The sequence below is a fragment of the Agelaius phoeniceus genome, chromosome 7, assembly GCF_051311805.1.
Source record: "Agelaius phoeniceus isolate bAgePho1 chromosome 7, bAgePho1.hap1, whole genome shotgun sequence".
Classification (NCBI taxonomy): domain Eukaryota; kingdom Metazoa; phylum Chordata; class Aves; order Passeriformes; family Icteridae; genus Agelaius; species Agelaius phoeniceus.
Window position 1 is genome coordinate 49,845,363 of NC_135271.1, and position 13,085 is coordinate 49,858,447.

A 13,085-nucleotide genomic window follows, 5' to 3' on the forward strand; every position below is an offset into this window, starting at 1 on the left:
CTGGGAGGGACTTTAAAGCCCATCCAGTTCCAGCCTGAGGAACTGGAACCTTCCACCATCCCAGGCTGCTCCAAACCCCGTCCAGCCTGGCCTAGAGCCCTTCCAGGGATCCAGGGGCAGCCACAGCTTCCCTGGGCACCCTGTGCCAGGGCCTGCCCACCCTCACAGGGAAGGGCTTTTTCCCCAATACCCCATCTAACCCTGCCCTCTGGCAGTTTAAATTCATTCCACAGGTACCTTAAAACAAAGCTTAATGAAGAATTGCTTTTTCTCTGTGAGTTTCCTGTGCAGAGAATGTAAAGCTTGAGCTATTTAAAGATCCAGTTTACTGAGACATCAAAAATTGCAGGAGCTGCTGTGAGTGATTGCAGATTCCCCATGCCTGGCAGTGCTCCAGGCCAGGCTGGACAGGGCTGGGAGCAGCTGGGACAGTGGGAGGTGTCCCTGCCATGGCAGGGGTGGCACTGGGTGGCCTTTAGGGTTCCCTCCCAAGCCAGTCCACTCTGTGATTCCATGATTTGTGCCAGGCTGTTCCCTGCAGAGGTGTGAGCTCCGTGCTGAGCTCCTGCTGGCAATGGGACAGGCAGGAGCTGTTTGATCCCAGCCTGGATGTGCAAATTCCCCCTCGGAGCTGATCCACCCTTCGCAGCTGCTGCTGATTCACTGCCCAGCATGGGCTGAGACAGCAGCCTGAGCAGATGGGGAGGAAATTTGCAATCTGGAGTAATCTCCTTGCACAACTCCCAGTCAGTCCACCCCCGGGCTGGGATGAGTCCCTTCCCTGGGATGGGCCCTTCCCTTCCTTTGGAGAGGCAGGGAAGCAGGGCTGGTGGAGCAGCACTGAGGAGCCAGCAGGGCCAGGGGACCAAGTGCCACCTTGGCCCTGGCAGCCATCCCATGGGACACACTGGGCACGGGGGACAGCCTGGGGTCTGGCACAGCTCCCTGGGGCTGCTGCCACCCCCCTCAGTCACAGCAGTGTGAGCAGGTGTCACTGAAAGCACCAAAATGCAGCATATGGGGTGTGAAATAGTATAGAAATATTGCCCTGGAATTTATTATTATTATTATTATTATTATTATTATTATTATTATTATTACTCTTCTTCTTCTTCTTCTTCTTCTTCTTAACAATAATAAATATCACATATAAAAATATAGTACATATTCACAGTATAGAAATATTGCCCTGGAATATAGAAATATTATATGATAATATGACTACTAATAGTAATATAAATTATTATTATTATTATTATTATTATTATTATTATTATTATTATTATTATTATTATTATCAATAATAATAGTAATAATAATAACAATAACAAAACAAGAAGAAGAAGAAGAAGAAAAAGTTATATTACATATAACATATAATAGATATTCACAATATAGAAATATTGCACTGGAATATATAAATATATATGAAATTAATATTAATATTATGAATATTAATATTAATTATATATATATAACATACAAAATATATATTCACCATATAGAAATATTGCCCTGTGATACATAAATATTATATATATAAATAATAATAATAATAATAATTATTATTATAGCATATAAAATATAGCATGTATTCACAGTATATAAATATTGCCCTGGAATATATAAATATATTATATCTATAAATATCATAAATATTAAATATAATAAAATTATTACATGTAATATAAAATTATAATTATATAATAATATAATATATATATATATATATATATATATATATATATATATATATATATAATACGTATATAATAATATTTTTATAATATATATAAAATATATATATTCACAGTATATAAATAGTGTCCTGGAATATATAAATATTATATATCATTCTACAAGGACACCTCCACAGTGACACGCTGTCCTGCTGCTGGGAATGGCTGGATTGCTGGGCCAGGACGGAGCCACCCTCTGGATCTGTGGGAGATGGGGAATTCTGCAGTGTGTTCATGATGTGTTTGAGACTCTGCTCCCCATCTCCTTGTCCATCTCCTCCCCCACTGTCCCAGTCCCTGGGGTTCTGTGGGATTCTCATCCCGACTCGGGTGCTTCCCCAGCATCTGTGAATCCCAGGAATGAAACAGCTTAGTGAGGATCATGATAATAATGGGAATAACAGATGGGCTAATGCAGAAAAATGCCCTGAGTGGCTCTGGGAGCCAAGGGCTGTTGGGGAAGGCACAATTTCCTGGTTCCGGAACGAATGTGTTTTCCAGAGCTGGTGACCAGGAGATGTGTCAGGCTCCTTGTAGGATCACGTGGAGGAGGAGGAGGAAGTGCACAGGTCCAGCAGTTCCTCTTGGCTGATGAAGCAAAGCCCCCCCTGGCCCCCTTTTTTCTGTCCTTTTCTGTCCTTTTCTGTCCTTTTCTGTCCATCAGAAAAGAAAGTGCCAATTCTGGGTGAAGGAGGCACAGGAGAGCTGTTGTGCTCCTGCCTCCAGGCTTTTCCCCTGAATTATGGAATCATGGAATGGGCTGGGTTGTAAAGGACTTTAGAGCCATTCAATCCCACCCTTGCCATGGCAGGGACACCTTCCTCTATCCCAGGCTGCTCCAGCCCTGGCCCTGGGCACTGCCAGGGATCCAGGGGCAGCCCCAGCTGCTCTGGCAATTCCAGCCCAGCCAGGAATTCCCAATCCCCAATGTCCCATCCATCCCTGCCCTCTGGCACTGGGAGCCATTCCCTGGCTCCTGTCCCTCCATCCTTGTCCCAAATCCCTCTCAGGATTTAATCCCAGTGAATTCTCCCCATTTATCCCCCCAGAGGAAGGTGCTGGGCCCAGCTCATCTCATTGCTCTCTGTCCTTGCATTCCCTGTGCTGTTCCATCCTGCCTTACAACACCTCTCCTCAGGGATTTTCCAAGCCAGGAAGGACCTTTATCCTTGGGAATTAAGCTGGTTTGCTTTGTAGGTGGCTGACAAAGGCAGTGTGCAGGCACTGCTGCCCCGTGCCCCTGTCCTTCCAGCCTGCAGATAATGCTGCAGCCCACAGCAGTCACGTAGGGCAGATAAAGAGGGTTTCACCAGGATTTAGGAACTTTGTTGTGTCTGAATGGCTCAATCCAGGGAAGCCACCACGTCCCAGTCGTGATGTCACCCCACAGCATTTGCTGAGCAAGGTTTGGCCGCTCCAATCCGGATTTTAGGCTCTTTTATTTTGTGTGTGTGTGTGGTGAAAATGCCCGACCTCGTCACTCAGATGGTGTTAAATCCTGGGTTTGGAAGCAGAGCTGGCCAAGGAGTGGGTGGGAATTGCCAGAAGTGGAGGGGAGGAGCTGACAGGAAAAAAAAGCAGGGATTTTTAACTCTTTAATTATGGTTTCTGAGGCACAGCAGTGCCTTGGGAAGTGTGGGCATTGGGATGCTCCCAAGGGGGATCATGAGAGGATCCTGGTGGATTCCAGTAAGATCAGCCTGCAATCAGCTCCATTCCCAACCCCTGGGAGCTCCCAGTCAGATTTTTGGGAAGAGGGTGGCTGTGACCAGACATCCAGGGTGACTTGGAGGCCTCACTGCACAGCCTGGCTCTTGCAGCTTCCTAATCAGCCTCTAATATAAAACACTCCGAGCTGGATAAACCCAGACAGGACTCATAGCCAGGAAAGGGCAATTTTAAAGGCTAATCCCTCCTAGCTTGCCAAACCAGCAAAAAAGAAACACTTGAGGGGGCTGTAAAAATGTTTCCAGGCCTAGGAGATGTTTACCACGAGCAATTCTTGGTCACTCCTCAGGTAGGAGCCTTGCTGGAGTTTGCTGTTCATGGGCAATGTCTGGAAAGTCCTTTAACCCAAATAATTCCACTCCACAAGAATGAGCAGCATCTTTTTACACGAAGCTGCTGCGAGGATTATTACATAAATACATAATTACAGCCAGGTTTGAAGAAAACAAACAAAACCATCCAGTAGCTGCATCCCAGACTGTTAAATGTGCTCCTTGAGTCTCTTTAAACGTTTCATTTTGAGGATTCCAGGCAATTAAAGCGGGTGGTTGGGAAAAGCTCCTGTCACTTCAGCAGATGAGGGTGGGTTACTTGGGAAGAGGGATTAATCCATAACAGCAGAAGAGCCTCTCTGGGGGGTTGGACTGAGCACAGCTCTGCCAGCAGAAAGTGGGGAATGAATGGGAGAGGGAACGTGGAGCATTGTTGGGACGGGACGCTGCTGCCAGGAGGAGGTGGCAGGGGATGGAACTGGGGGATCCTTGAGGGCTTTTCCAACCCAAACCACTCTGGGGTTCCAGGGAATCTCCGTGTGCCCCATGGGAGCCACTGGGGTGAGCCTGGCTCTCTCAATCCCCGAGAAAGAGCCAGGAAGGATCCACGACGCTGGAGCAGGGCAGACCCTGCTGGTGCCACTTTGTCCAGAGAAGAACCCTCGGGGAAGAACTTTGCATTTCCTGAGCTGCTTTTTAGATAAAATAGGAAATGCCAATTCCAGAGCCGTGTGGAGGTGCATGGAAAAAGAATCCAGCTGTAAAAGAGGAAAGCCATGAGTGCTCTGTGACTTCCAGAGCTCCCACCAGGGCTGGTGGAGCTCACAGAAGAGATTTTCCTTCCATTTCTTTCCTGCTGGCCATGATGGATCGCTTCTTTTCCAGCAAGCAGCAAGATAATAACAGGAAGAACTTGTGGTGTTCAGACAGTTCTGGTAACTGGGCAGCAGTGTCCTGTTCAGTCTGGAATAAGCTCGGGATAATGCAGTCAGAATTGCATCCTGACCTAATAAAGGGAGGTTTCAGATAAAAGAGGAGATTTCAGGAGATTGGGATGAGATCTTTCCTCCGGGGAAAGGGCTAGAATAGCTTAAAGTTCTTCCAAGATACAAGTAGGATGAGAAAGTTTGGGAATGCTGTGAGGAGGTTTGGACACAGCACACTGCCCAGGGAACAGCTCGTGTTCCACAGCAGCTCTGGTGGGATAAACTTCCAGCTGGACACTGGGAAAGCAGGGAAAAGTCAGGGAGCTCTCAGAAAACAGAGCTTTGGTGTTTGTCACCAAAATCTGTGCTCTGGGGCTGAGGGGGGACTGGTTGGACATGGAGTGATCCCTGCAGGAGGAGTTGGGACCTTGAGGACTGGCTTCCCACTGCCAGAGGGCAGGGACGGGTGGGACATTGGGAATTCCTGGCTGAGCTGGGATTGCCAGAGCAGCTGGGGCTGCCCCTGGATCCCTGGCAGTGCCCAAGGCCAGGCTGGACAGGGATTGGAGCACCCTGGGACAGTGGAAAGTTTTTCCCAAAAGGATTTTGTGTTGGTGCATGCATCTCCTCTCCTGACCCTTCTTCTTCCTCTCCATGCTCCTGCTGAGCAGAAACCCTGGAACTTCAGATGGATGTGCACCTAAAATTCACAATTCCCACTGAATGTTTAAGGTGTCTTTTTATACTGTTGATACAGATATCAAGATCCATTTAAATCTATTTTATTTGCATGCATAGATTATCCACTTAGGAAGAGAAAGTATTATAAATATATATGGTTTAATATGTACGTGGTGCACGTGTTTTCTGGGTAAAGTAAATACAGAAAAATGGCTGATGTTTATTCCTGCCTCTTTTCCAGGAAAGATTCCAAGTGAAGAATCCTCCACACACTTACATCCAGAAGCTGAAGGGATATCTGGACCCAGCAGTGACCAGGAAGGTGAGGAGCATCCTGTTTCCTCCTGCCTGTCCCTCATTCCTCAACCAGGATGGTCCTGGGGTCCAGGTTCCTTCCTGCCTTTGTGCAAATGCCCTGCAAAGTTGCAGGGAGAAGCAGAGAGAAATTGGGAATTTGCTGCAGTTTTCCAGCTTGGGAAGGAGAGCAGATGTTGGGAAGCCCAGGACCATCTGACAAGGAGCACAGCCTGTTTCAATAATGTTGGCTTCAGCAAATAACCCAACACATTGTCTCTGAGCTGGGCTCTAGGCCTGGCTTTGGCTAAACCCCTGTCTGGTGGCCCTTTGCTCACCCCTGGGAAAGGGTGTCCGAGGTCTGAGTCCTTTCCTCTGGGAATTTGCCTGGCAGAGGCTCAGTGCAGCTGAGTGCACTGTTTGTCCATGGTGGTCAGCTCCATCCATGGGGATCAGCTCCATCCATGGGGATCAGCTCCATCCATGGGGATCAGTTCCTTCTGTGGTGACCAGCTCCATCCATGGGGATCAGTTCCTTCTATGGGGATCAGCTCCATCCATGGGGATCAGTTCCTTCTGTGGTGACCAGCTCCATCCATGGGGATCAGCTCCATCCATGGGGATCAGCTCCCATCCATGGGGATCAGTTCCTTCTGTGGTGACCAGCTCCATCCATGGTGATCAGCTCCCATCCATGGGGATCAGCTCCCATTCTTGGTGATCAGTTCCTTCTATGGTGATCAGCTCCATCCATGGAGACAGTTTCCATCCATGGGGATCAGCTCCATCCATAGGGATCAGCTCCCATTCTTGGTGATCAGCTCCATCCATGGGGATCAGTTCCTTCTATGGTGATCAGCTCCATCCATGGAGACAGTTTCTATCCATGGGATCAGCTCCATCCACAGGGATCAGCTCCCATTCTTGGTGGTCAGCTCCATCCATGAGGATCAGCTCCATCCATGGGGATCAGCTCCATCCATGGGGATCAGCTCCTTCTATGGTGATAATTTCCATCCATGGAGACAATTTCCATCCATGGTGATCAGCTCCATCCATAGGGATCAGCTCCCATTCTTGGTGATCAGTTCCTTCTATGGTGATCAGCTCCATCCATAGTGACAATTTGTTGGGGTGATGTCAGCTTTTTATACTAAAAACTACATGTACTTTATTTACAATAATTTTCCAATACCCATCACCTATGTTAGACACTCTGTCTCTACTCTAAACCAATCCAAAGTGCCACCATCACAGCAGAAGATGGAGGACAAGAAGAAGAAGAGGAAGGACAGGACATGCCCAAATTCCTCCATCTTGCCTCTTGGACCCTCATTCTAAATCCCCCAAATTTTACTTTTTCACCCTGTGACAAATTCACCATCACTCTACTCAAACCCTTGTGTCTTGTAACTCCTCACACAAAGTTGGGAATTGTTTCCATGGGCTAAAATCCAAGGCACAGGTGTCTGTGACTCCGTGCCAAGGTCTCTGAGCCCCTGCTGGGGTCTGGAGCCCTCCAGGGCAGCCAGAGCGATGTCCTGGGCTCTGACACTGCTCTGGTTGGAGCCCCCAGCCAGGAGCAGGGAGCCATTTCCTAGGAAACCCTGAGGTTTCCCTGTGTGGATGTTGTTTCCCAGCCCGGTGAACGGGGTCTTTGTGCTTTTCCTCCGCAGGGTTTGGAGATTGTTCCGCGATTGGCTTCGCTCCGTGGGCTCACATTGGAGCCTTTCTTACCCAGGGCTTCCGGGACAAAGGACAAACCCAAAGGGCCTAAAAATAACTGCCCTGGTTTCCTGCCTGTTGTTGGGTCATTGCAGATCACCCACAGCCTTTGCTCAGCCCCCCTGACATGGGAAGGGATGGGAGAGCTCATCCCACCAGGGTTCCTGCAGGGATGGGAGAGCTCATCCCACCAGGGTTCCTGCAGGAATGGGAGAGCTCATCCCACCAGGGTTCCTGCAGGGATGGGAGAGCTCATCCCTCTGGAGTTAAGGTTTCTGCAGGGATGGGAGAGCTCATCCCACCAGGATTCCTGCTGAAGGTTTCCACAGGGATGGGTGAGCTCATCCCACCAGGATTCGTGCTGCCATTGAGGTGCCGGCACTGGTTTTGCTGCATGGCTCCACCTGGCCTCTCACATCCAGGAATTCCTTCCCAGTATCCCAGTATCCCAGTATCCCAGTATTCCTTCCCAGTATCCCTGCCCTTATCCCTCCTCACTCCTTTAGCTCTCATTTACCTTGCTCAGGAAGGAGAATGTGCCAAAAGAGCTGCTCCAGAGGGATTTCTCCAGCTGTTTCAGCCCCTTCCCATGGGCAGGGAGAACAGGCTCCTCCAGTCCTGCTCCAGATGGGATTGAGGTGCCCCCACTGGCTCTCTGCAATCTTCAGGAGAAAGTTTGGTGTTAAACCAAAGCTTGGCTTATAAGGAAATGTTTATTTATCTCCAGGCTTTTAATTTCCTTAATCCTGGAAGCTCCAGGATGTTGCTGGGAACAGAAGGGGTTTCTCCACACGTGTTTTTGTTGACTGCTGGGCTGTTGTTGCTGCATTCCTGGGGATTCAGAGGAGTTTTCAGTTTCCCCCGTGTTTTCTTCATTCCCTCTGTGCTGGGTGAGCTGTTGATATTTTTTAATAGAGCCTAATTGTTATTTTTGCTGCTCATTCCATTGCAGAAATTCAGGAGACGAGTCCAGGAGTCAACTCAGGTGCTCCGAGAACTGGAAATTTCCTTGAGGACAAACCACATTGGGTGAGAGTTTTTGATGCCTCTGCTTCAATTTCATTCTTACTATTTATATTTTTATTATTTCTATTTTTATTAACTTTATTTTAAAATTGATTTTATTCGTTAATTTATTTTTTATTATTTAATAATTAAATTTTGAATTCTAAAGGTGTCTGTCTTTGAGAATACACGCCTTTGCATGTCAATAAGTGATGCCACTTGATTGCTAATTAAAGCCTGATGGGCTTAGTTAAGGGGAGCTGGGCATCTCAAGAGGATAATTCAGCTTTAATCCTTTCCTGATGGATTCATCCACATTTTTCTGAGGGCTAGGGAGAGGTTGGAGTCAGTCAGAGCACAGGGAGTGAAGCTGTGTCCAGAATAAATACATAAAAATTTGCATATATATTTAATACATTTTCAAATATAAATTTTAAATTAAAAAAATAATGAATTAATTTTAGTAAATCATAATTTTAAAACTGTATACTAATTTATTTAATTTTTTCATTTTAAATTTAACTATAAATTTATGTATCGCCCCCCCTTGCTGTCTCATAGCTTTAACATGGAGCCTGGCTGGGAATAGCAGCACCAGGATTTATCCACACAGCAGCAAATCCATCCCAGATTGCTGCAGCAGAGTTGCCAGAGGTTTTGTTTTTATCAGAGTTTAGGTTTTTATCAGACATCCCTTTTCCCGTCCTCATTCCCACCACTTTCACCTTCCTGTGGGACCAGAAGCTGGTCCAGCCCTGGGGCATCAGCCAGGGAGCTTTTCCAGTGGTTTCCTCCATGGTCACACCCTGTGTCCAGCTCAGTTCCATGGATTTTTTGGGACTCTGCTGGGGTTTTGAGGGAATGGGGGTATTTTAAGCTGTGGATGGAATTGCAGTCCCAGCGTGGGGATGGAAACCTTCCTTGGAGCTTCGCCATCCCAGAAACTCCTCCCGCAGCCCTGCCAGGTGTTCCCTCCTTTTCCAGCACCAGGGATTCCCCCCCAGAGGCTCAGGGCATCCCTGGGTGCTCCTGGATTCAGGAGGAGCAGGAGGAACCTGGCTGCTGCCCCAGGGCAAGAAAAGAGGGCACAGCACCAGTGCTCATTTCCTTAGGGCCCCTGCCTGAGGGATTCTTTCCAAAACACATTTTGTGAAACACCAGGCTGGTTATTTTTGCAGGGAAATGATAAAAAATGTCCCTCCTGAAGAGCAGAATCAGTCAGAGGTGGTGAATTCCCACTCCATGAGCCTGGAATTCCCATTTCTCTCCCTGGATTCTCTCATTCCAGTGGCAGCCAGCCCCTCCCAGGGGATTTGCTGCCCCACTTGGGGTTCAGAGAAGAGCTGGGGCTGTGCTGAGGTTCCCTTTCCCCCTCACTTTGCCCCCTGATTGATGGATTTTCAGATTTTTCTTGGCATAATCAAAGCTTTGGAACATAACAGACTTACCTGAATTATTTTGCAAAACCCAGGGGCCAGAATTCACTGTGACAGGTGAACACCTTTTAAAAAAAGAGGCAAAATTGCTGTTAAATGTACACCCAGGGTGTCCCTCAGAGATTCTTTTCCTGCTTTTACAGCCTGCTGGAAATCAGGATGAGGTAAAAACTGAGCCAAGTCCCTGTGTTAGGAGTTGACCTTCACAGTGCTGCAAAAAAAAACCCCTCATTTCAGTACATTTGGAAAGGCATCTAAAGGACTCTTTAAAGTCCTCTAAATCACTTTGAAAACCCTTTTTTTATTTTTTTTTTTTTTTGCTCAGAGTGCTGCAGTGGCTCTGCCTCGGGTTTTCCTGAGGATTTCAGGGAATCCCAAAGGCTCTAATGTCTGGTGTTTCTCTCACAGGTGGGTCAGGGAGTTCCTCAATGAGGAGAACAAAGGCCTGGATGTGCTGGTGGAGTACCTGTCCTTTGCCCAGTATGCAGTCACGTAAGTGAGACCATTCCTGGCATCTCCTGCCAGGAAATACATGGATTTTAGGGAATATTCCTTCATTCCAAAGGGGCTAAGCATTGAACAGGCTGCCCAGGGCAGTGCTGGGGTCGCTCCCCCTGGAATTGTTCAAAAGGTGGTTTGGTGGGCATGGAAGTGCTTGGTGGTTCTGGTCTTTGCCAGCCTCAATAATTCCATGATTCTGTGGGCCTGAGGGCAGAGGAAATCTTGATGTGAGTCTGGAATTGTTTCATCACAGCAGACAACAAAAAAAAAAAAACAAAAACCCGAAAACAACCTGAATTTAAACCTTGAGATTATTCATCTCTGTTCACATTTTTTATCTTTGGTCTCCGAGCATCTTAGGGGTGGAGAGCCCATCCCACAATGCGTGGAAAGATGCAGGGTTCCTTGAAAATAGGTTTGCAGTTGGTGTTTGGGCCCAGGGCTTTGTATTCCTGCTGTGCTCCAAGGGATTCCCAGCACTGGCAGGCAGGGCTGGGGTGCTGGGCAGTTTTGGGAGTTGGGAAGGCTGGAAACAAGAGTTTGTTTCTGACATCTGGGACGGTGGGATCAGGTTTAGTTGTTTGGGTCATAAATCATGAGATGGGCTCTGAAAAACCAGTGGGGAAAATCAGCTTTCAGTGGAGATCTTCAGCTGAGACTTTGTTTTATGATGATGGAATCAGCCCAGACTGGTTTGGGACCTTCAAGCCCACCCCTGCCATGGCCAGGGAGCCTTCCCAACCCCGGGGTGCTCCAAACCCCATCCAAGCTGACTGTGGGTAGCTCCAGGCATGGGGAATTGATCCACATTTCACTCAGGATATCGTAGCAGATTTTTTTTCTATAAAAATGGAAGAGAAGCCTTAGGTTAAAGATAATTTTGGAGTAGAAACTCGAGCTGGGGAGAGCCGATAATTTATTTTTAGCAAGGCTGCCATCAGATTTACGTCCGTCACTGCCCAGAAAAGAGATTTGTGGTGGAGCTGCAGGAAAATTTATGAGGGAAAATCCTATGGTTTCAAATGTTACCCACTGGAAAAAACCGTGCACAGCAAAAAGAAATGTTTGTACAAAGCCTTTCTTCCTAAATTTATACAAATGAACGCAAGGAGCTCGCTGGGTTTTTCCCCTCTCGCATGGGGAACATGAGTAATAACCTCAGGAGCTGGAAGGGGAACAAGCAATTCCTGCTTGGAATAGCAGAGCAACGGGCAAGGAGTCAGAAATCAGGGAATCAGGGATGATGGTGGTGATGTTTGAATGTGGGAGGTTTGTGGGGCCAAACTGGGATGGAGGACACCAAAGTGGTACTGGCACAGCTGATTTATGGAGATTCACTGGAGACAGCTCCCAGAATTCCCAGCTTTTCCTTCCAGGCAGGGATATTCCTCAGCAACAGTCAGGGTTGGATTTATTTTATGTTGAAGAAGTTGTTTGTGTGTGTGTTTGTTTGTTTGTTTGTTTGAAGATGTGTCCCTGAGGGATTCAAAGCCCTGTGGATGTGGCACTTGGGGACAAGGCCTACTGGTGGTCTTGGCAAGGCTGGGAATGGTTGGATTCCATGTTCTTGGAGGGCTTTCCCACCTGTTGTGGAATTTCCTTCCCCTTGTGAAGCTTATCCTGTTTCCCTGGACTTTTCCATGTCGCTCCAGCACCACAACTCTCCTTTTCCATCATTATTCCACCTGTTGGGATCACAGAACCCTGGAACGGTTTGGGTGGGAAGGGACCTTCCCAGCGCTGGGGGATCACTTGGATTTGATGGTCTTGGAGGTCTTTTCCTTTGCTTTTGTCATGTTTGGCTTTGTCCAGTGGCTCTGTGATTCCAGCAAAACCTGCAGGGGGAAGGAGAACTCCGCGCGTGCCTCTCCCGCCTAACCCAGCCTTGGAATTTCCTTTTCCTTGCAGGTTTGACTTTGAGAGCCTGGAGAGCAGCGTGGAGAGCTCCATGGACAAGTCCAAGCCCTGGAGCCGCTCCATCGAGGACCTGCACAGGGGCAGCAACCTGCCCTCTCCCGTGGGGAACAGCGCGTCCCGCTCCGGCCGCCACTCCACGCTCCGGTACGGATCCTTGGGAACGCCACTGCGGGACAGTTCTTCCCTCCAGGGAATCCCTCCCTGCCCTCTCAGCCCAGTGGCACGGGAAGGAATGGTGGTTTGAGGTGGAAGGAGCCTCTCAGGGGCAGGATGAGCTTGAGGATGTGTTTCCTTGTGCCATTCCTCTTCTCCACAATGTCACTGAGCATTCCCATGGACCCAGCCAGGCTGGGGCTCCCATCCCGTGTCCTCTCTCTTCCAGCAGCACATTCCTTCTGTGCTGCCATGAATGGGACATTGGATTCTTTGGAAAGGCCACTTCCCTCCCCCAAACCTGCTGTCACCCTCTCACCATTCCACGCTTGACTCTCTCTTTCCTAATATTCCTTTTTTTTTAGTTTTATTTATGGAAAAGGCAGGATCACTTCCCCAGGTTGGTTGGCAGTCACCTCTTTTCCATTCCTTGGGTGTCCCACTCCAACCACCACCCTCAGTTCCCAGCGCTGATACTCAGGATGCAGCTCAGAGTGCTGGATCCTTTGGGACTTCTTTTGGCTTTTATGGAGTTCTGCTCCATAATCCTGTGAGCATTGAAAAGTCCAAAACTGGAGTCACTTCCAGCCTTTCCCTCCAGCAGGGGTGGTTCTGGGGTGCCAGGCACTGACCTTGGCCCTGGGGTCCATGTTGAGTGGCTCCAAACCTTGTACCTGGAAGATTTAATTCCCAGCCCTCAGGCAGCAC

The 13,085-nt window shown here is 48.1% G+C and overlaps 1 protein-coding gene across 5 annotated transcripts in view; it reads left to right on the forward strand.

The window, feature by feature from the left end:
* The window catches only part of FMNL2 (formin like 2), a 119,770-nt gene that overhangs the window by 69,287 nt on the left and 37,398 nt on the right, over nt 1-13,085 (forward strand). For all 5 annotated transcript variants that reach the window (XM_077181798.1, XM_077181797.1, XM_077181799.1 and 2 more), the window contains exons 3-6: nt 5,588-5,668; nt 8,318-8,394; nt 10,215-10,298; nt 12,216-12,368. In XM_077181798.1, coding sequence (XP_077037913.1) covers nt 5,588-5,668; nt 8,318-8,394; nt 10,215-10,298; nt 12,216-12,368 — 395 coding nt within the window. The remainder of the gene's footprint in view (nt 1-5,587; nt 5,669-8,317; nt 8,395-10,214; nt 10,299-12,215; nt 12,369-13,085) is intronic.